The sequence below is a fragment of the Camellia sinensis genome, chromosome 10 (assembly GCF_055761805.1).
Source record: "Camellia sinensis isolate YWXY chromosome 10, ASM5576180v1, whole genome shotgun sequence".
NCBI lineage: Eukaryota > Viridiplantae > Streptophyta > Magnoliopsida > Ericales > Theaceae > Camellia > Camellia sinensis.
Window position 1 is genome coordinate 146,861,181 of NC_138970.1, and position 23,085 is coordinate 146,884,265.

A 23,085-nucleotide genomic window follows, 5' to 3' on the forward strand; every position below is an offset into this window, starting at 1 on the left:
TATATATTTTTTTCTTTTTCATCCCACTGTTTCAGAACCCTTTAACAGTCTGTTCCCACTCCCACTTTTATTCTTTTTTTTTAATCATTATATATTCATTATCCCATGCTCATCATTTCATCACCATCCCCTTCTTTATTTATTTCTTTCTTTCTTTTATTTTTTTTTCGATTCCCTTCTTTTCTCCAAAAAAAAAAAAGAAAAAAAAAAAAAAAAAAAGGCAGCAGACGAACTTGCACACCACACTCATTTTATTCATGTCGGGACTCACCCCGATCCCCATGTTTCCACATACACAAAAAAAAAAAAAAAAACAAAACAAAACAAAAAAAAAAAAACAAAAAAAAAACAAAAAAAAAAAACAAAACAAAACAAAAAAAAAAAAAACCCAAACAAACAAAAAACCACAACAACACCACCACACCCACAGTGGGATTTTTCTTCTCTACTCTGCAGCCGGTCTCTTCTTTTTGCCTCCGTCCTGGGCGGCCCTTGCCGGTGTTGCCTCCGTGTTTCCCACTCCACTGGGCACGATCACTACTCCCTGCTCCTCCACTGCAGCATATGGCGGCCCTCCAAATCGGAACATCACGGTGGCCTTCCGCTTCAGCTCCTTGTTTTCTGCCCTTAGCACGCTTATCTCTGCTCGCGCATCCTTATACATGCGTTGAAGCAGAGCCAGCTGGGAGTTTAACTGTTGCACCTCATTTGTCATACTCTGCAGCCGGTGCGACAAGTTTGTGACCGCCGTCATGGACTCCACACATGCCTTCAAAGTATACTGATTCGCCTCCACATCCGTTTGCACTGCCATTTTTTGCTCCACCGACTGCATCGGAAAGTTCAACGGAGCAAACCCAGTGGTGTTTGGTTGAGGTTCCCGGGACACCGCACCCGTTATCTCTCTTGTTGACTCGTTGAGGTCGGGAAAGAGAGTCAGCAGACCACGGGACGACGAAGCCATCTCTCGCAACAGAGTGTTACAGAGTATTTTTTCTCAGCAAAAACGAAGATTTTTTTTTCAGAGGTTTCTCTCAGTTTTTCTGTCTCAGTTTCTGCCTCCTCCGCTTCGATTTATAAAGACAATGACACAGAGGCAGACACGCGCATCATGCGCCGCTCGGCGCTCGCCGGCAACTTGGCACGCCTTTTGATGGCTCGTCTTTTGATACAATTGGCACGTCTTTTGATGATTCGGGCCCGCCTTTTGATGACACGCCTTTTGAGGGTGCAGGCACACCTTTTGAGGGCACGCCTTTTGAGGGCTCGATATCTATCTACATGTATCTTTTTTGGGCAGCCTATCTACACACTCATACAGTGTATTCTACCCCGGTCAGCTTTATCAATCCCTTTGTTTCAACCTCAAATAGGTTTCTATCTTCACACCTATTTGAGTTTGAGGGGGGGTTATACACAGTATCATGTATAAGTCGCTCAAGGCGCACTCCCTAAGTCACCCCCTTGGTGCACCACCACAATCTTCTACAACGGTCTGACACGACCACACAGTGTCTTCTACAAGCGGTCCGACATGACCCCGTAAACTGTCTGCTACATCGGTCCGACATGACCCCATAAACTGTCTTCTACACCGGTCCGACATGACCCCATAAACTGTCTTCTACAACAGTCCGACATGACCCCGTAAACTGTCCTACTACATCGGTCCGACATGACCCCGTAAACTGTCTTCTACAACGGTCCGACATGACCCCATAAACTGTCCCGACATTGATTCCGGTTAGCTTCTACATCAGTCCAACATGACCCCATAAACTGTCTGCTACATCGGTCTGACACGACCATACCGTGTCTCCTATCCTGTTTTATTTATCAGTTTATTTTTCTGTTTTGTTACTCTCTCCAAACTCAAGTTGGCTAGTACCTATCCTCCTTGAGTTTGAGGGGGGCTGTTAATGTAAATTGTAAATAATAAATCACCATTCCACCTACCACCTCCACTTCACTCCACCTACCACCTACACCTACTACCACATTTTCTTCTATATATATGATCATTGTAAATATAACAATACACATCTATCAATAACATCAAACAATATACATCAATCATAATACACAATTTATTCTCTCTTACTCTATCAATTTATCTTACAAAAATCAAATATTATTGTTATACGAAACAATAAAACAAAATGTGGTAAAACTAGCTATAAAATAATTGCAAAAGTAGTGCAATGACTGTATAACAAAAAAGGGTTACCCTTATCTTATGTTAGGATCTCAACGGGGGAACAGGGGAAACTTAATGGATCCATAAGATGTATCGTAAGTCTTATTTTGATAATTTAAATCGTTCACTTTGTAAAATTCTCAATAATTATTATTTATGAAAAAATTTATAGCTGTTTGATAGTCGTAACTCTTTCATTTTGTCACATGTGTCTTTAAAAAAATGGATTGCCAATTTCAAAAATATATTTGTCATCTATTTTTTCAGAGATAAATGTTATAAAATGAAAAGGTTTTGATTTTGGATCAAACTAATTTTTTCTTATAAATAATATACATTAATGGCCTTATAAAATGAATGATATAGATCATCGAAATGAAACTCGTAATGAGTTTTATAGACTTCGACACGAGGAAAACCCAATCCAAACAAATATATATATCGGTGATGCTACAGAGCCCGAATGCGCGCGGCTCGAATGGCTCAAAAAAAAATTTTCTAATTTTTTTTTTTTTTTTTTCTTTTCAGCAGGGGAAAGGAGGAGGAAGACGAAGAAGGGAAGGAGGGGGAGGGGGAGGGGGAGGATGGAATGGAGGGGGCCTAACAAATGGAGGAGGAGGGGCTGAGGCGAGGCAGACGCGATCGGCGGTGGCCGACGCGATCGGAGCAGGCGACGCGATCGGCGGAGGCGACGCGATCGGCCGCGATCGGCGCACGGCGCAGGCGACGCGACCTCTCTCTCTCTTTCTCTCCCTCTCCCTCTCCCTCTCTTTCTCTCCCTCTTCCTCTGCACCAGAGGTTGAAAATGGCGGAAAAAAGGAAAAAAAAAAAAAAAAAAAAAAACGGAATGCCAAAACGACGTCGTTTTGGGCATTCGGGCCATTCGGGGCAAGCGGATTCGGGCCCCCAAACATTATCCTATATATATATATATATATATGTAAGATGAGGAACGTGGGCATAGTACTGCCCCTTTCTTTCATTAAATTATAAGTTTTATTTTATTATATGCTTTAAAAACAAAACAGAGCAATAATGTGAAAAGTTTTTAAAAGATAAGCTCTGTTTTGGCCACCAGATTTGGCTCTCTTTCAATATGTACAACTTTTCATGAGTTTTTTTTTTTTTTTTAATTTTAAAAAGTTGAGCATCTTGTAATTGTTATAAATATTGTAAATCTTATAATTTTAGTATAATTTTATTAACTTTTTTTTTGATAGGCTAAAATAAATATAGATTGTGTGAAAATACAAGAATAAACAAGAAAAAAATATATATATTTCAATATAAAAGTGTTGAAAATATTATTTTTCTATCTATTTGACTAATCAATTGTTGATAAAAATGAGACTAAAGGTTCTATAAATTAAAATCTCAACATAACTCAATATAATTATGTCAAAATTACATAATTTTTTATATTTTCACCAAATTTTAAAAGAATAAGGCCTAGTTTGGGAAGATTGAAAAAAGACAAAAAGTCAAAAAGTCACTATCCTATTTAAGTCACATCATCTTATTTAAGTCACATCACATTTCTAACACATCACTTCAAACTCAACCCAAATCCAACCCATATTTCATAAAAAGTCAAAAAGTGAACTTATTTAATCTTCCCAAACTATGCCTTAATATAATTTATCCTATAAAATAGAATTAGAGACGCATCATTTTTTAGTGCATACTCACAATGAGTATGGAATTCACTCCCATGTGGATTCGATGACTCAACTCATTGGGTGGCAAAGTAGCCCAAAGTCATAAAAATAATAAATAAATAAGTGATAAATCATTACACCTTAATAAGAAGTGCCCAAGACAAAATGTGCGTAATATGTACTAATTTATATACCAACTCTTTTGGTATAAAATAAAGGGTCTCATTTTGACTTTTAAAATATTTTCTTTTCATTTTGACTCTCAATCTTTATAGTTTTTCTCAATTTATTATTAGAAGAAGTATTGAGTGTTTTAGGAGTTTTCAAAAATATTTAGTTTCGAGTTTTTAAAACAGTTTTTTGAGTTTTTAATTCATATTTTTTATTTTTAGTAATTTTTTAATTATTATTTTTTATTAGTTAGATTCACTTAATCTTAATATATTTAAAAAGTATAAAATTTGTACAAAAATATTTACAAAACTTATTGAATACAACAAAATACCAAAATGCACTGAGTTTTCGTATTTTTTTTATATTTTTTTATATTTGGTGAAATTTAAAAAAAAAATCACAAATATTATACTTTTTTAAGTGTATCTAGATTAGGTATATTTAAAAAAAATAAAAATATAAAATATTAAAAAATCATTAAACACAAAAAAAAAAAAAAAAACATATACGAAAAATAAAAAATAAAAAAATTGATTTTCAGAAAAACAGTGTAAACCAAACAATGTGAGTGTTTGGAATTAGTTAGTTTTTTTATTAATTTTTTTTCTTACCTTTTAATTACACTTTTAAGTTTTACTTGATTAGACAGACTAGAAAAAAAAAACAATAATACCAATAATAATCAAGAAATAAGAATTTGAAAAAATATATATATTAAGAATTATAAAAAAAATCACTAAAGATCAAAAATAGAAGAATCAAAAAGCTTATTTGTTTTTTGTGTGTGTTTTTGTTGTCTTTAGTTTTTCTTTTCTTTTCTTTTTCATGTTTGCAAAAAATATATATATATATTACTTTTTAAATCTTTACTAAAATAAACGTGAAATTTTATATATATATATATATATATATATATAAATTGATAAATAAAAGGGATTTTTACACACAAGTCCTAATGTATTAACTTATACTTCATTACGTCCTAATTAAAAAAAATTAGACCTTCAAGTCCTATTAAATTTTTAATAGTCAGAATTATCGTTTAAACAATGATTGTTTATTATTTATGATTATCTGCAAATGAACATGATAATTTGTCATTTATTTTGATTTTCAAAACTTTAAAATATCAGCTTTAAAATTAAAAAAAAAACTAAAAAAAAAATATGTGAAAAAAATAAATAATGTTTTTTTTGAAAAATTAAATTACTTTTTTGTACAAAACTGAAAATTTTGAGTCTATAAAGAATATGATGATGGAATATTAATGTGCAAAACTGGAGGAAAAAAAACTTTAAAAATGAAAATACTGATAATATTTTCAATTTTGAAACTGGAAAAAACTGTTAATGTTATCGGTTTTATTAGATACTTGAATTAAACCAATAAACATAAGAGCAAAAACGTTTAATATCATATTCTGATTTTTTTCATCAGTTAATGAAACAATTATCTAAATATTACTATGTAAAATTGATAGTGTTCATAATTTTAAAAATTCAAAAAACTAATAATATTCTCAATTTTATTAAATAGGACTTATTGATTTAAAAAATTTTAAATAGTATCTAAACTATTATAATATTTGTAAATAAGACTTTAAGTAATTAATTTTAAAAAAAAATCACTAGATCAAAAATAAATAAATAAATATTTTTAGTAGCATCCTAAACTCACTTACCCAACTTGAGCAGCCGATAGGCCTAGTTTAGAAAGTGTGTTGACTTTTTAATTTTTTAGTTTTTTTTAGTTATTTTAATTTAGGATTAAAAAGTTTGATTTGGAAAGAACTTTTAATTTTTTTGACTTTTTTAATTTTTTTGTAAAAAAAAGAATGTAATAATTATAAATTATATGTGATATTTTATCTTATTAAATTAAAAAGTCTATTTTGTTTTGTCTTAGATTTTATTTTATTTATTTATATTGATTTTATTAAAAGCGATGTATGGGTCGGAGGTGGACAACACAACCCCAAAAACCGACAAAAAAGGCAAGGGATCGGCATGTGTAAGATTACCAGATGAAAGATACACATAATATAACAACACACATTTATCAACTACCACAAATTTGGTCTAGAAATCATATTCTATGAGATTTTATTTTTTATTTTTTTTGGAATTTTTATGTCCAAAACATAAATAATTTATCTAAAAAAAAAATTATGTTATCTCGACATGTCATTCTCCTATATAAAATACAAAATCAAATCGAAGCAAACTGAATAATAATTTATTTAACTTTAGTTTGATAATTTAATGAATATAAAATGAGTTTAAACTTAATTTATTATTTTTTGAGCCAATTATAAATGCACTTTAATCTAATCAAGCTTAAATAACTTAATTTTTTATAATATAAATAAACTTATCAGGATAAGCAGCCTCCGTTTGGGAAGTGGGTTGGCTTTTTGGCTTTTTGACTTTTTTGGCTATATTAGCCTGGGCTTAAAAGCTTGGTTTGGGAAGGGCTTTTTGACTTTTTGACTTTTTTGAGTTTTTTTGTGAGAGAAGAATGTAATGATTATGGGTTGGATGTGATGTTTTGTTTGTTATGGCTAAAATAGTCTATTTTGTTTTTTGTGGCTAATATAGTCAAAAAAGCCTGCAAACCCACTTGCCAAACACAGGCGCAGTAAGTTATTTAAATTTGACTGGCTTGCATTAGTCACCCTTACAATCTAATTTAAAACGAGTATATGATGAATTAGTACCAAAACTTGAGTATCTTCGTTGGTTTACAGTTTTAAATACATTTAATTAAACAGCATTTTTTTTAAGGGGTTACAAAAATCAGCATTCCTATTCTCCAATTACATCATATTCACACTTTAAAAAATCTACTTTTTTTCTTTTGCTTGAAATATTAATATGTTAGCCCTTCTATTTTAGGGGATTTCTTATAGGAAAAATGACTTAGACCCTGTTGGAGTGACCCCCACCATCCCACTGATTTTTGATTGGCTGAATTTTTTATTTTTTATTTTTTATTTTTGAGTCTTCCTCTCACTACCTCCCACGTGTATGTGGGGGTGATAGGGGTCACCCTCCACTGGAGGTCTGCAGCACTGTTGTTCCTATGGATAGAGACTTTATAAACTTATCTATACTAGTTTGTAACGTCTGACCCTAAATAAATAAATAATAGAAAAACATTACCCATTTTCCAGTTTTCTTTAATTGGACAGTGGCTCTCTACTCTATCCACTTCATCTTTTGTTTTTTCTTTTTTTCTTTTTTTTGAGAACTAGCACAAAAATGTTCAAACCCAATATAAGCATTATAATATGGGGAATTTACCATGCAGTGGGTGTTCCACAATGTAATTATACATATATAAAAAAATTATAATTTTAATAATTAATATTTATAAATTTTATCATTTATTTATAATTATTTTTTAAAAATTACACTGAATAGTAATTTTCCCTTATAATATTATTCAAGATAGAAGTGGCCAGACCAATTACTTTCTAACAAGTAGGCCCAAGTTCTATTTACTGCGAGGCCTGTTCTGTGTAGTTGGCCATACCAGCCCTCCAGATGGGCCTTTTGCTCCAAACAAATCATGGGCCATTTTTCAGCCCATAAAAATAGAAAAGTGTTCGAAGCCTTCTGGGATGCTATGATTTCATCATGGCCTTATTTGAATCCACATTTATGTAGCTTCTTTCATTTGTTCTTTCCCCCTTTTTACTAGGACTTGATTTTAGCTTTTAATTGAAAAAAATATTATAAAAATAAAAATTTAAGGTTGACTTTTGGGATAACACAATTGTAAATGAAAATTATAATTAGTTTTCAGTGTTTTAACTTAATCTACTAGCATCAATATTGTCAAGGTAACCTAAGATTACTTTTTTGCTTGATAATGACAATTTAAAGGATGACCAAATGGGTCTCTATCCACTAAAGAGTCGGAAAAGAAGGCCTAAACAAGCTTTTGGTGGAGTTTCACACATGAAGAAACTGCAAATGTTATCTGAAGACGAACTTACTTAACCATAACTTCACCAAGATTTTAACGAGTAGAAGTCAGGAGACCAACCTAAAAGCACCTAATCTACCCTTTAATTTCCAAAGAGAAGTTCGGCATTCAAACTTGTAGAGAAATATTAAACACCATTACTACTAATCTGACTTATTAACCCAACCAATATCTTTTAAAAAAATTAAATAAATAAATAACTATATACTAGCCTTCTTGGTTCGTATAGCCCAAAACAATTGGACATAAAGTTGAGAATCTAACAGTATTTATAAGGTCCACAAGTTAATGCTTTGATGGTAAAGTTAATGCTTTGATGGAACTATATGGTTTTATCTAATCACATTCTATCACTGGTTAAACACTTAGGTCCACATGTCGCACATAATTAAAATTCAAAGTAGAATAATTATTCAAAGTAATGCTAATATGTCTCACTTTTATTTTAAGGACACTCATCTATTGATATTTTTTTAATAACAATTATAATCTCAATTAAAATTATTATGATGGACATAAATTGAAATGAAACACCATTTTTCGCGTAAACAACACTTAAAATTGAACATCCATTCCTATCAAATCAAATTGAACATGCAACGCGCGTGGTCTATTACTCTGTGAGTGATTTTTTATTCCTATCAAATTTGATTTTTTATCAAATTGGGCAATGATCATAATATGTTTGGGTGCTTGGTCTGTAATTTGTTTGGGCAATGGTCATAATAGCTACAGGTTTTTCATTTGAAATGTAGATGCCGGTTATGGGTTTGAGAAGAAGAGAGGGCAACACTGTTGTGCGTTTTGGGAGGGAGAGGAGTGCGAATCTATTAGATTGTATTTTAGTGAGTGTCCAAATTGTTATAGTGTGAAATTTTTTGAATGAGAGATAGTTTTGGTATTCTGTAGAGGGTTCTTAAAAATTTTATAAATGAGGTTCAAAGAAATGAGGCTCTTTAAAAAAAAGATGGGAGTTATTAGCGCCACCCTTATTCAATTGGTTTTTTGCTATCATGTCAATTTTAATTTCAAATTACTCATCATTGGTCACATCAAAAAAAATGAAATTTGAGACTTCACTTTTTCATTTTAGAAAAGGTAAGATATAACCAATCTTAATTAAGCGGGATCAAATTAGAGGTAGTTTCTCAATAACTAACAACTAAGGAGGTGTTTGTTTGGTGGTATAGAACTATGAGATTGGACTTATGTCCAATGGAACAAGTAGTTCAACGTTTAAGTAGAAAAACGAAAGTTGGACCGATAGTCTAATCGAACTGATAATCTCTTATATGTGAGATAATTATATCCCATGGGGAAGGGGTGCGATAGAAATTGACGAATTGAGCCAATTTCTGGATTAGCTAGTTAAATGATGAAATTGACCCTCAAGTACATAACATTTCTTTCCTTTATTGTTTTAAACATTTTTATTAAAAATTTTGAATTTTTTTTTAAACATGTATAAATTAATCTTGTGATACATAATAATTATTATTATTATATTTTTTTGTATTAGCAAAATACTAAAAGGAAATATATTTTCAATATTTAAAAGGAAAAGAATATATAAAATATTTTTTCTTCATTTTTTTTAAATTTTTTTCTAAACATGTTTTTAATTTTTTTTTTTTTTTGAAACATGTGTAACTTAATCTCGTGATTTATAATAGCCTCTTTTTTTTTTTTCCCCTTTCTATATTAGTAAAATCATAAATAGAAATATACTTCTAATGTTGTATTTAAATAAAATTAATAGTGATCTTAGTAAAATAAAATAAAATAAAATATATTTTCACACATCTAATCCAATGACAAAACTAAAGGAAATTTTTTTACGATTTCTGTTATTAAGATTTTATAGAATAAAGGACATACAATATTTTCATAGTTGTTGAGGTACCTCAACATTTTTCTACAGAAATTTAAAAACACAGAGAAAATTTAGACAAATTTCCCTATGTTTTAAAATTTTCTGGTTTGTCCAATTTCATTGATTTTTTCACAAATTTTTGTGTTTTCAAATTTCTCTAGTTTGCGTAATTTCACTGATTTTCTTTGTGCTTTGAAATTTTCTCTGGGTTGAAAATTCTCTAGTTTGCTCACAAATTTCTCTGTATTTTGACCAATTTTCTCTAATTTGTTCATAATTTTCTCTATATTTTGATCAATTTTTTCTAATTTGTTCATAATTTTCTCTATGTTCTAACTAAATCAGATAAAATCAAACATATTTCTACACAACACGTACAAAAAAGCATGTATATATATATTGGTGTATTCCATCAAATTACCAAAATGACTGAAGCTTTTTGGCGTCTCTCTTTTTGATGGTGATGGTGATATATGTTTTGTACTACGCACTACTACGTAAGCTTCATTTGGGAACATCAATTGTTAGTTTAAAAGTCAAAAAATCATTAAAAAAAATTGAAAATCTAACAAATTATATAAAAAAGTTAAAAAAAAAATTTTCTTCCTATTTTTTGCACATCTTTTAATAAAAAATTAAAAAGTCATCTCAAACATATTAATTTTTTTACCTTATATTTTAATCAAAAATTAAAAAATTATTAAAATAATTTGTTCTCAAACGATGCCTTACTTTTTATTACAGTAAGTAATATATCTCCCCAAGGTTTGGTCAATTGCTAAAATTTTCGCATTTATATAGATAAAAGTAAAGTAGCCATTATAGTTTTGAGAAAAATAGCAAAAGTAATTAGCTCAAGAAATCAAAATACTAACATACTGATGTTTGGCATCACCCAAGTACACCTTTTCTTGGCCGGAGAAATATTAGCTCAAGTCACTGACCCACTCTCTGTATTGGTAAACAACCTTTTCAACTTTTTTCTACTTCGGACCACATTGCTACCTCCGAATAGGTGTTGGACACGGAGGTGGCAGTGGTGACAATGATAGACACAACAGTCATGGTTGTTAGGTTTTTATTTTTGACAATTTCGTTTGACAAAACTCCTTTGAGTTGTAATTTTATTCGCATTTTTATTTCAGTGAGGCTATGGGTTGTTAGAGGAGAATCCAATCCGAATCGTGCTTTGCAGAGAAGTTTGTGATGTCAATACTTTGAAGATTGCCACTTCGCTGATTATTACGGGGGTCGAACTGCCCGGTCAACTCGCGGCCGAAGCAAAATGCAAAATTGCATTCAAAATTGCATGTCCGCCCTTGTTTGCTCGAGCCAAGAAATGCTCGCTCGAGCGAAGTTCGCTTAAGCCAAGGAATTCTCGCTCGAGCTAAGGATTGCGTCCATTCAAAAACCTGAAAGAGTTGATTGCTCGCTCGAGCCAAGGCACTAGTAGAAATCACAAAAGTTAAGCTCCTCGCTTCAAAATCCAGATTTCTTAAGGAGTTAGTTTTCTTCCAAATCTAGGATTACTTTTGGTTTTCTACAAATGCTTGGTTTCTTCCAAAGCTAAGGGTACTTCTCCAAATCTTCTTTTTGGATCTTAAGGTTTATATCTGGAGATATTTTGTTAGGTTTTCTTTGATGTTCTTATTGAGTATTCAACTCATGGTTTAAAAGAGAGTACATCAAAGATTTTGTTTGTTATACAAAAGAGAAAGTTGTTCTTCGGTGGATTCTGAAGAATTCGAGCCTGAAACTTCGGTGGATTCTGGAGTGGCTCATTGTAAAGACAATTCGGAGGTGAAGACAGGGTTGGAAGAGGCACATGGAGGTTGGTTCTATTAGACGTGGATTCGCTAGGTAATTGAGAGTATACCTGTGTAATTCCTTTAAATCTTCTTAATGGATTATTTTTGTGGCTGTTGCCCGTGATTTTTTAATCATAGTTGGAAGTGTCCAATTGTGGTTTTTCCACGTAAAATCGTTGTATTGATTTGTCTTTGATTGTTTGATTGGGATTGTTATATTCTGCTTAAAATTGGTACATAATCACAAATCAACATCTAGAATTTTTAGATTTTTCAATGATGTTAGAAGAGGCGTCGATGTGGGAGGCGGAGGAGGAGGCTACGATAAGGGAGAGGAAGAGAGATGAGAAAAAATGAGAGAGCAGATGTGATACATGGATGTGAGCGATGGACTTTACGCTACAAAAAAAAATATTATGGATCGCTCCTATTACTAAAAGTTGGAAAAAAATATTCATATCCTAAAGCAAATAAAGGATACACATTATCTTGAGTCAAATCATTCAGAGATTATTTATCTTAGGACTACTAATCTGTTACATTTCAAGCTCTCTTTATTTAATCCGTTTAAAAAAACATGACCTAAACAAGTCTGGGAATTTACAACCTATGACCTTCTTTGAAAATATATTAAAATTATCTACTCCACTAAATTCGATTTATAGAACACATGACGTTCCACTCTAATAGTAGAAGAAAATGCATAGCGATTTCGAGATAAAATGATAATAGCCTTCTTTGGTAAAACAATTTTTAAGTTAAAAGTTGGTAATTAGAAAATAGAAATTAAAAATATTTTTTTTAATTTTTGAATAATTAATTTTTTTATATTTAATTTATTTTTGTCTAATAAATTATAAATAAAAATTGCACTAAATAATTTGCCACAAACTCTCTGATTAAAATAAATTATAATCAACTTATAAAAATTGTAACAAACAGTTCCATAAATATTCCTATTATTACTAGGATGGGCGTGGTACGGTTTGAACAATTTGAGAGTAAAAGTATAAATTAAATGTCGAATTGGCAGATTGGTAAATTGCGATTTGAGCAGTTTTAGGTAAATTAACGAATTGAAAAATATTCTAATCAATTATCAAGTTTTTGTATAATATATAACACTAACGTGAATAATATTTTTCATATATATAACTAGAAATGTAAGAAAAATTGAAAAAATCAACCAAACCGATTGAACTGGATCAAACCGGCTATATTTGGTCTGTTTTTAACAAGAATCGGTCTGTGAGGTTTTTAAATTTGATTTTTTTTCGGTTTTTGGTTCGGTATCGGTTTAAACACTTTGTGCACCGATCTAAACTGAAACTGACCGCTTCAACATATATTGTATTTATAATATATATATATATATATATATATATAATCTAATAATATAATGATATTAATAAGTATAATAAATTATATATAATCTTAACTCTAACTCATTATTCTTGAAACCTTAGTATTTTTTTTTTAAAAAAAATAGTTTTTATTTTTGTTAATTTAGGAATTGAAAAGTATGTATTAAATGGGTGGTTTGAATATGTTTGAAATGGTAGACAAATAACTAATTTAATATTTTTTTATAAATTAATGATTATATTTAAAAGTGGCTCAAGTTTGAAAAATCCTAAACCGATTAAACCGATTCGGTTTCGGTAGGATTTTATGTGAGAAACGATCTATATTGGTGTTCAAAATATTAAAACCAACATTATCAGTTCGGTGTAATTTTTTACCTAAATATCGACCGTACCGAACCGAATATATCCCTATATATAACACAAACTAATTTTACACAATATTTTTCATATATATAACTACTAATTTATAATAAATTTTACATATTAAATATCTCTCACACTCATTTTTATTTTGATATTTTATTATAAATTAAAATATATATATGTATTAACTGTGGGAGCTAGAAAAATATAAGTACTAGCTTATTGGGCCTAACCTAAACAAACCCTACAATGCGTCCAGCCTAAACAAATATCACACTCCCCATCTATATAAAGGGGGCATCCCAAGTGGAAGATATGTCTCATCTCTCTCTACAGAACACACACCCCTTCAAATATATATATATATATATATTATTTACTTCTTGATTCAAAGACTAACTTCATCATCGGAGTACTCCCAGCCAACAATCCCAGTTGAGTGGCACCGACTATGTTCATCATTACAGATCTACAAAGGTGAAGCTCTTCTCTTCGTTGGATCTCTACAACATCCATGTGAGAGGATAATTCATGGTCTCACAATTGGCGTCGTCTGTGAGAATGACTGAACGAGATCAACGAAGAACACAACAAACATATTATTGTAAGTAAACGTATATTAGTTGAATTGAGGTTAGTGCGCTTTCTACAAAATTAAACTTAATTCCAAGTAATACGGCCCACAGCTGGGTCTCATTTTCATTTTGATTCCACTCGATTCGCAATATGCATATCTACGCACATATAATATTATATATCTGTGATGTAAGTAAACGTATATTGGAGGATTGTTTTTTGAATATCAATCTTGCTTGTTAAAACCAACAAGAACAAAAACAAAGCAGAGCATTTTCACTTTCTCTCTCTAAAACTGGGTTTCAGACTTTTGTTTATGGGAGTTTCATTTCGGCATTATTCAAAGGGTGGCTCTGCCAAATCCACGCCCATAATTGTTTCTTTATTTAGGATTTGTTTCTTTATTTGAAGCCTTATATATTTTTATGTTGCTTCGGTAATCATCCCGGCTGTTAGCATGATTAGCAAACTCCCAATGCCATGCCGAATGTCACCCCGGTTCTCACGTCATCAGCACGACAAAAAGATTAGCAAACTCCCAATGCCATGCCGAATGTCACCCCGGTTCTTCACGTCATCAGCACGACAAAAAGAGGTTGCCAATCGCAGGTTTCGGCACATCAAAATCCAAGACAAGTGGCCGGCAAGCGTCTATATTGTTTCCCGGGTAATAATCGTCATCACCTACCTTCCCGTAGGGCACTCCGATGGGTACAATGAATTCGGCAACCATACATATATAGCTATATTGTTTATATCAAGTCGTGCACTTCATTAACAATTTTGCATGAAAGGCTCCCTTGGCAACAATGCTCAATTTATGATTCCATACATCTCGGCAACAAAAAGCTTGCTCAGCAACATACAACGTGATATAAGATTGCATGGTTTCACGGCACTCGACCAATTGGAAAGACATGTACAAATTCCACTGTCAAGAATTATCACTTAAGCATGGCCAACTCGCCCCAACTTTAGCTCGGCAACGCTGTAGTCATCCTTGTGGTGACATGGTCGTCCGCATGAAACGGCTTAAGAACAACTTATATGGCCAATTCAAGAATCACCAAATGGGTCTTGCTCCTCTAAGAAAGGTTCTCGGCATGTAACAAGACGTGTGATCGGCAACTGATTTTTAATGCAAGCCAATTGCAGGCCGAGTTCCAAGCAATAATGCACCGAAAACATAAGCCCATTGTGGCGAATTGATCGGCAACCATTCACTCGCCGAGTTTCAATCCGATCAAGAGTTATTACATTGGTACTTCTCGGCCACTATTTTAAGTAGTTTGGGAACCCGCCTTGCTCGGCGTTGCCATTGGCCTATCAACTGTTCCTCTGCCTCCGTAATTCGGTGATGCCACTCCAATTAAATCATTCGGCAATAGCAAATAGCCAACCGACCACGTTGCCAAAATAAAGTCAAAGACCAAAGTATTGCTAGGAATTTTATTAAGCCGCCACTGTACATTTATATGCTCTCTCTCTTTTTACTTGTATAAATTTTTGCAGGTATAAAGAAATATTATTCAGCAAAGCTAAGAGGAATTACTGCTCAAGTTTTCGACAAACCCAAATAATACGCGTTGCCAAACAAGTGTTTTAGTAAGCCAACACCCAAGCGGAGAATGCCGACTAAATGTTTCGAGACGTCCCAAATGTACCAGCCCAGCAACATTACTTACTTGGCAACTTACTCGGCAAGAATTCGGAAACATTACTCTGCAACATTACTTATTTGGCATTTCATTTGGCATATCAACCTCAATATCAACGCCGCAAGATTATTCGGCACCGCTACAACTCGGCTTAGACAACTTATTCGGCTTATTATTTGGCATAACTCTGCAAACTCGCAACTTATTCAGCATTTCATTTGGCATATCAACATTAATATCAACGCCAATCTAGCATCGACAACTTATTCAGCTTTAACATCTCGGCTTCGGCAACAATATTTGGCGGCAATAATCTCGACATCGACTTCGAACTAGCATCTCGACTTGTCGAAATCCCCATTTAATAATACCATAGGATTCGTATCGGCTCAAAGAGTCCAAACCCACCAACCCAGAAGCCAAGAAGTAACCAAAGTTCGTCAAAAGTTGCGATACAGATCACATTTTCCGACAAATTGAAATTTCCAAAGCTGTCAAATTCAAGTTTTGCCCATTCCAACGTGAAGTACTCATCGCAACGAGTCTAACACAACAAACCGCGTCAAAATAGGAGCTCAAACAAAGCCGTACCAGCTACTCAAAGTTTGCCCAAAAAATGCCTAGTTTCGCTGGAGAAGACGACATCCAGCCATACAAAAATTTATCCAGTGCTTCCCAGTTGCATTACATCCTGTTAATTTGAGCCTTCCGATTCATTTTGGGTACAACTACGCTATTCGAAGTCCGATTACAATGATCCAATAGTCGTTTCCAACTATTTGTCACCTCCTGAACACATCCGTATGGTCAAAATTTGCAAAAAAAAAAAAAAAAAAATTACCGATTTTATTCAAAGAATTGAGCGCAATGGCTCACTTCACATGTCAACAAGCACCCTACTTTGTCTCGGCTTCATTCCGATATCACCATGGCACCGAACAAGGGCACGGAATCCGTTTCAAATTTTTATCGGCCTACTCGGCAATTTTGGCCCATATCTATTTTATTCCTTCCGAATAACAAATTTTATTCAAAAACAATGGGGCAAGTATACGTTACACAAGAAACTCAACTTCAATAAATTAGCAACCATTGCCAACCAAGTTCTTTGCAAATCCAACTCCGAAGGGATGCCGATACACCGTGAAGCTAAGAAAAATCGTCGACCAAAAGATCGGCACAATCACCAACCCAAGTGTTGCTGACCAACTTTTTGGCAAAATCACATTATATATGAAACGGACATCGATGTTTTGACACTAGTTACTCGGCAGTGTATCAACTTTACTCAGCAAAATTATTCGACCATTATTAATTCAACATTATGCATGATCATTATTCGGCCGTGCATCAACTTTATTCGGCTAAGCAACATTATTTGTCAACGTTATACATTGTCAAACTTTATGCAGCAACATTGGCCACAGTATTCAGCAACTTTATTCGCCTAACAACATTATTTGGCAAAACAATTGCCTACTAGGACATCTTAGTCAATTTTTCGCTTTCCAATTGGGCACGTCAACCGATCATCATCTCGCCACCTTTGATATGCATGCATACTCGGCCAACTTGGTACAAACATTACAACGACATTTACTTGAGTTACACACTCCCGCTCCTTTTCACACCGCTCCAAGTAAACGCCAATTTTGGGGCAATACACTACACACTTGGCAGCCAACCGTTAGCACTTGGCAGCCGGCAATTCACATCTGGCAATCAGTTCGCATATTGTTGTGCGCCGTCATTTTACTAAAGTCGAATCTTCCCTGCAACATAGGGCATTGGGAATCTATATTCCTTCCGACTAACACCTGTCATTCAAAAGCAATGGGCAAGTCTACCTTGGACTAAACGCAAACCGAGCAACTCGGCAATTAAATAGTTGGTCCAATATCTACTTGACAATTCTTTACAAGCGGAGCAATATTATTGGTGATTAACATGTCCACCTTATTCGGTATAGGATGCATTATTCAAAGTCCTTGCCATATTGGCACTTGATTGCCTCTTAAAATCAGCAAAAGTCTCCAAGTACAGCGCAATCTTCGCACTCGACACAAAGCGCCGTTAACAAAGGCCGACACCCATGCCCGGGGGTTAGAATGTCGAGGCCTACACCCATGCCCGGGGGTTAGAATACCGCAGCCTACACCCTTGCCCAAGGGTCATAATATCACGACCTATAGCCCTTGCCTGGGGGTAACAATATCGTGGCCCATCGTTATGATTTGTTTGTATTCCTTTCTAGGTTTTAGCTCCCCCCCCAATCCTATGGTCGACATATATACATTTATATATACATTCAAGATATACGTACATTTATACATACATTCAAGCATACATGCAATCATTCATTCATACATTTTATTCATTTATCCAAAGTGTTCTTTATCAAAAAACCTAACAGCTATTTGAACAACGTAACTTGGCAAGAAAAAACTTTCATTCCTTCTACCACAAACAATGAAAGTTTTGGGACAATTGTGGGAGCCAGAAAAATATAGGAACTAGCTTATTGGGCCTAACCCAAACAAAGCCTACAATGGATTCAGCCCAAACAAATATCACACCCCCCATCTATATAAAGGAGGGGCATCCCAAGTGGAAGGTATGTCTCATCTCTCTCTTCAAATATATATATATATATATATATACTATTTACTTCTGGATTCAAAGACTAACTTCATCATCAGAGTACTCCCGGCGAGCAACCCCGGTTGGGTGGCACCGACTATGTTCATCATTACAGATCTATAGGGGTGAACCTCTTCTCTTCGTTGGATCTCTACAACATCCATGTGAGAGGATAATTCATAGTCTTACAATTAACTATAACGAAACAGAACGATTTCAAAGGTAAATTATAAATTTTAAAATTTAAATCACGATAAATAAATAAAACTTGATGCATTTTAACAAATTTAATCATATTTTGCATCGCTCTAATTGTTACTATTAGGCTTATTGAGCTACTATAAGATCACGTGGTACGATAGACCTACTTGCTCAAAAAATAGTAGATAAGAAATTAGCAGATAGATAGGTGTACTTGGTGGTTGTTGGTTTACTTACCAGCCAGTGAGCCAAGAAGCAAGTGGGCCCCAGTCATTGCCGCATAGTTTGGCACTCCAGAAGTAGAGCCCACCAGAGGTTGGGTATGCAGAGCAGATCTCAGCCATTGAAAGGCCCACTATGAGTGTGAACCCACCCACTATGGGCCACCCCCATATCATTGTCATTGGGCCCCCATACGTCAGCCCATAATTAAATGTTGTGGTTAGGCCCGTTATTACTGATATGATAGAAAATGTCACTGAAAAGTTGGATATTGCCCTACGAAAACAAACACTCCACATTTATCACCACTAAGTTGGTAATTTGTCTATATTATGAAAGGGACATTTCCACTGCTTTTCTTTAATTTATGATTTTGTGTAAAAATATATTACTTTCACTTGCTTTTGGAAGGGAGTATTTATATGATTTTTATTGTTAAAGTGATCAAAAATATATGAACTTATAACTAATAGAGATAAGATAATATTTACTAATAATTAAAAAAAAAATATTGCAATAACTCTCACTTAGAGCCGGCAATATCACAAATTTTAGGTGAATTATACTTTTTCCTCTTTATCTTTGATCATTTTTCTACTTTGATTCTTAAAAAAAAAAAAATTCCCGCACTTTGACCCTTCATTTTTCAAATTTTCTCAATTTACTTCTAAAGCTAATTGCCGTGTAAAATTAGAAAGAAAAAAAAATGTCTCTCACATTACATTTATAAAAAAAAACCTTTAAAAATCAAAGAAAAAAAATAACCAAACATAATGCTAACAAGGTGTAATTTATCCATAAAATATACACCACCTTTCACACCGAAATTTGCACAACTTTATGGTCTAAAAAAATTGCGTAAAAAAGTTAGGAAAGTGTTATTAGTCACCTTTCCGGAACTCATTTTCATAATTTAAATTATTTATATTTTAAAGTATAATATACTTGTAAAAAAATTAAGAAAAATTTACCCATAAGTCCTAGTTTTTGAAACGTTGAATCATTTAATCCTAAAAGTTTTCTTATGCTCCATTTAGTCTCATTTTTACATCAACATGATGTGAATGATGTAAATGATCTGATGTTTCATTTTATAATTTCAAAATTTATTGAAATCTGATGAACATTAGATGTTTTTCATCCTATATTTTCAAACATTATTGAAATTTGATGAACATTAGATGTTTGAAATCCAATGTTTGTAACATGACTCTGATGTTATTAACATTGTAATGGGACCTTTCAGTCTATAAGAAAACTTTTAGGACTAAACAGTGCATAAGTTATTAATTTGGGATTTATTGGTGCATCCCCCAAAAATTAAATTGACCAAAGATTAATAATCCTTTTATCAAATCATATTTATATTTAATTTTATATTTCAAATTAGAAGTACCATTCATTTTTTTAGATAAAAATTTAATTTAATAAAAAGACTATTAATATTCGATTAACTTGATTTTTTATAAATATATTCTACGCTATATATTTTTTAAAAAATAAATAATTAATTCAAATTATCAAAATAAATATCAGAATAAGCCCAATAGAACGTGGATCAATAGCCCCTGGGCGTGTTTACAAACATTTCAAAGGAATGTATATCTTAAGCCATTTTCAATTATTTACCAATTCTTTCATTAAATTTTTATGGTTTTTTTTTTTTTTTTGATTTACCTCTTATCTCAATTTTTTTTCCATCAAATTTAATAAAATAAAAATCATTTCTAATACTTCATCTTTTTATAAAATTTAAATTTGATAAGGATTAGATAAGTTTTCAATTTGATAAAAAAAAAAAAAAGACTCCCCTCGATTTAATAAAGGATTAGAAGTGAGTTTCATGGAATTTATAAAGAAATAATGAAGGATTGGAAATGCTTTTATACACCTAAACTTTAGTTATAATAATTTATAAGAACAAAATTTTACCAAGCTCAATCGCAATTTGTCCTCTTTTTTTTTTTTTTTTTTTGCTTTCATGTTAATGTGAATTAAACTCAATTTTATTTTAAATTTTAAAAATATTTTTTCAAGTTTTCAATCTGCATTTTTTTATTTTTAATAAATTATTTTAACATTTTAATCATTTTTTAAAAATTTTAAATTCATTTGATCTAGACACACTTATACAAAAACAAAAATAAAAACAAAAACAAAAAATTAAAAATTCATTAAATATAACAAAATACAAAAATATACTAAATTTTTATAATTTTTGTATTCAATAAACTGTGTTTTTAAATGTACCTGAATTAAGTGAATCTAAAACTTTTGAAAATTAATTAAAAAAAATTTAAAAATTTAGAAATAAAACAATACAAATTAAAAACTCATAAAATTATTTAGTTTTTCTAAAGTTGTCATCTTAACTTAATAGAGCGTTTGGGCTTGGAATGCCCATTTTTTTGATCGATTTCGGTGATTCGAATCATTCACTTTTTAAAACTCATTAAAAAGAATATTCACATAAAAAATCAAGATGATTAGACATAGACAACTATATGTTTGAATCATATTTGTTTCAAAAAAATAGACTACAAATATAATTCCATAAATAGCCATCCATTTTTTTAATACAAATTTGATACAAACATATAATTACTGATATCTAATTATTTTGATTTTTTATATAAATATTTTACTTAGCAAGTCTTAAAATGTAAATTGTTAGAATTGTCGAAGACTATCCCAAAATAGGCCTATCAAATCCAAACACTCTCTCAAATTAAGATAGCTAACTTGAGAGAAACCCAACCATTCAAAAACTCTAAATTAATAGATTTTTAAAATATGTGTTTGTTAAAAATGAGAAATTTTACTATAAACACCCACTACCGTATCCACTCCTAAATTATATCATTTTTTTTCTTTTAACTATGATTAATTTTATTTTTCATGACCTTATTTTAGTTATGATTCATGAAATTTTTAGTTATGTCTTGTATGTTGTTTGATTATAATATATATTTTTTTAATTATGACGCATAAAGTATGAAATTATATAATTTTTTCTTTAATTATAAGAGTAAATTACAAATACATTTCCTGGGATTTAATTAAAATACTAATCGTCCCCTGTAGTTTTAAAATTAAATTCCACCCTTGAGGTTTTTAATTTCATAGCAAATCGTCCATTTTATTAATAAATCATTAACTCAATTAATAATTTTTAATAATAATATAAATATATTTCAATTAATAATTTTGATAATTTTACTATTGTATAGGAGAGCAATTATTAATTTTATTATTTTAATTAATTCAATTAAATAAAAAATTCTAACAGGGAATATTTATAATATTTCAAATTACAAAAGATAATTTATACTTTAAACAAAATTTTAAAAAAATGTATTTATATTTTTCTCTAATTATAATATTATATATATATATATATATATGATACACAGTCTTTTAAAAATATGTACCATAATCTTTTTCCATAAAAATACACATACATATGTGAATTACAAATAGGTACAGTTTTTTTGCTTGAACTGCACAGAAATTGTTTAAACAAATTTGAAATTAAACAATTTTGAAGCGAACTAATCAAATCAAATGAACCTGAAATTGAGCTTAAGTTTGAGAACATTTGCATTAGAGAATATATATATATATATACACATATATATGTGTGTGTGTGTAGAGAGAGAGAGAGAGAGGAGAATGGAAGAGTACGTACGAGAGGCTGCGACTGAGCTCTTGTTTGTAGCCGAGCTGCTTCAATCGGTGGGCATCGTCGGAGGAGGAAGCGACGGCGACGATGTCGTCGTTGGCCGGAAGAGACTGATAGGGACCTCCTCCTCCTCCTCCTCCTCCTCCTCCTCCATCTTCGAATGCCCCTATTTGATTTTCCATTTTCCATACACCTTTCAACTGTTTCCTCTTTCCAATTTATACTCACTATATACTATAATTTTATGTTTTTTATTTTTTTTGGTTGCTTTTAGGGAGCTGCAATCTAACAGTCAAACAATGGAGACAATTAGAGTTGCCCTGCACATATTATTAAATAGCTAATTAGGGTGATTAGCGGATATTTTGATCCGTTTAAATTAATCGAATCGAATTAATCCGTCGTATTTTGGATAGAGGTGTAATGACAAGTGAATGGTTGCGGATTGATTTTTTTTAATCTATCTAGTTTGGACGGATGACAAATTTGAGGTTCCTATGGCCGCAACCGAACCGTCAAACCGCAAGCACCCCTACTAATTTGTAAGACATTATATTTTCAATTTGTTTAGATATTCTGTTTGCGTTTTCGATTGAAAAAGAGTTTTGATATTCTGTTATGTTTTCAATTTATTTTCAATTTGAAAATTCTTTTATCAAATGACAAATGTTGATAT

The 23,085-nt window shown here is 31.9% G+C and overlaps 1 protein-coding gene across 1 annotated transcript; it reads right to left on the reverse strand.

Moving 5' to 3' along the window:
* Nucleotides 1–13,541: 13,541 nt before the first annotated feature.
* Nucleotides 13,542–22,611, reverse strand: LOC145801358 (amino-acid permease BAT1-like). The gene is made up of 3 exons (XM_082892555.1): nucleotides 22,416–22,611; nucleotides 18,743–19,003; nucleotides 13,542–13,995 (listed from the first exon to the last, which is right to left on the reverse strand). Exons 1-3 carry the CDS (start codon nucleotides 22,589–22,591, stop codon nucleotides 13,968–13,970), a joined length of 465 nt encoding a protein of 154 aa, XP_082748681.1. The 5' UTR covers nucleotides 22,592–22,611; the 3' UTR covers nucleotides 13,542–13,967.
* Between the last annotated feature and the right edge of the window lie 474 nt (nucleotides 22,612–23,085).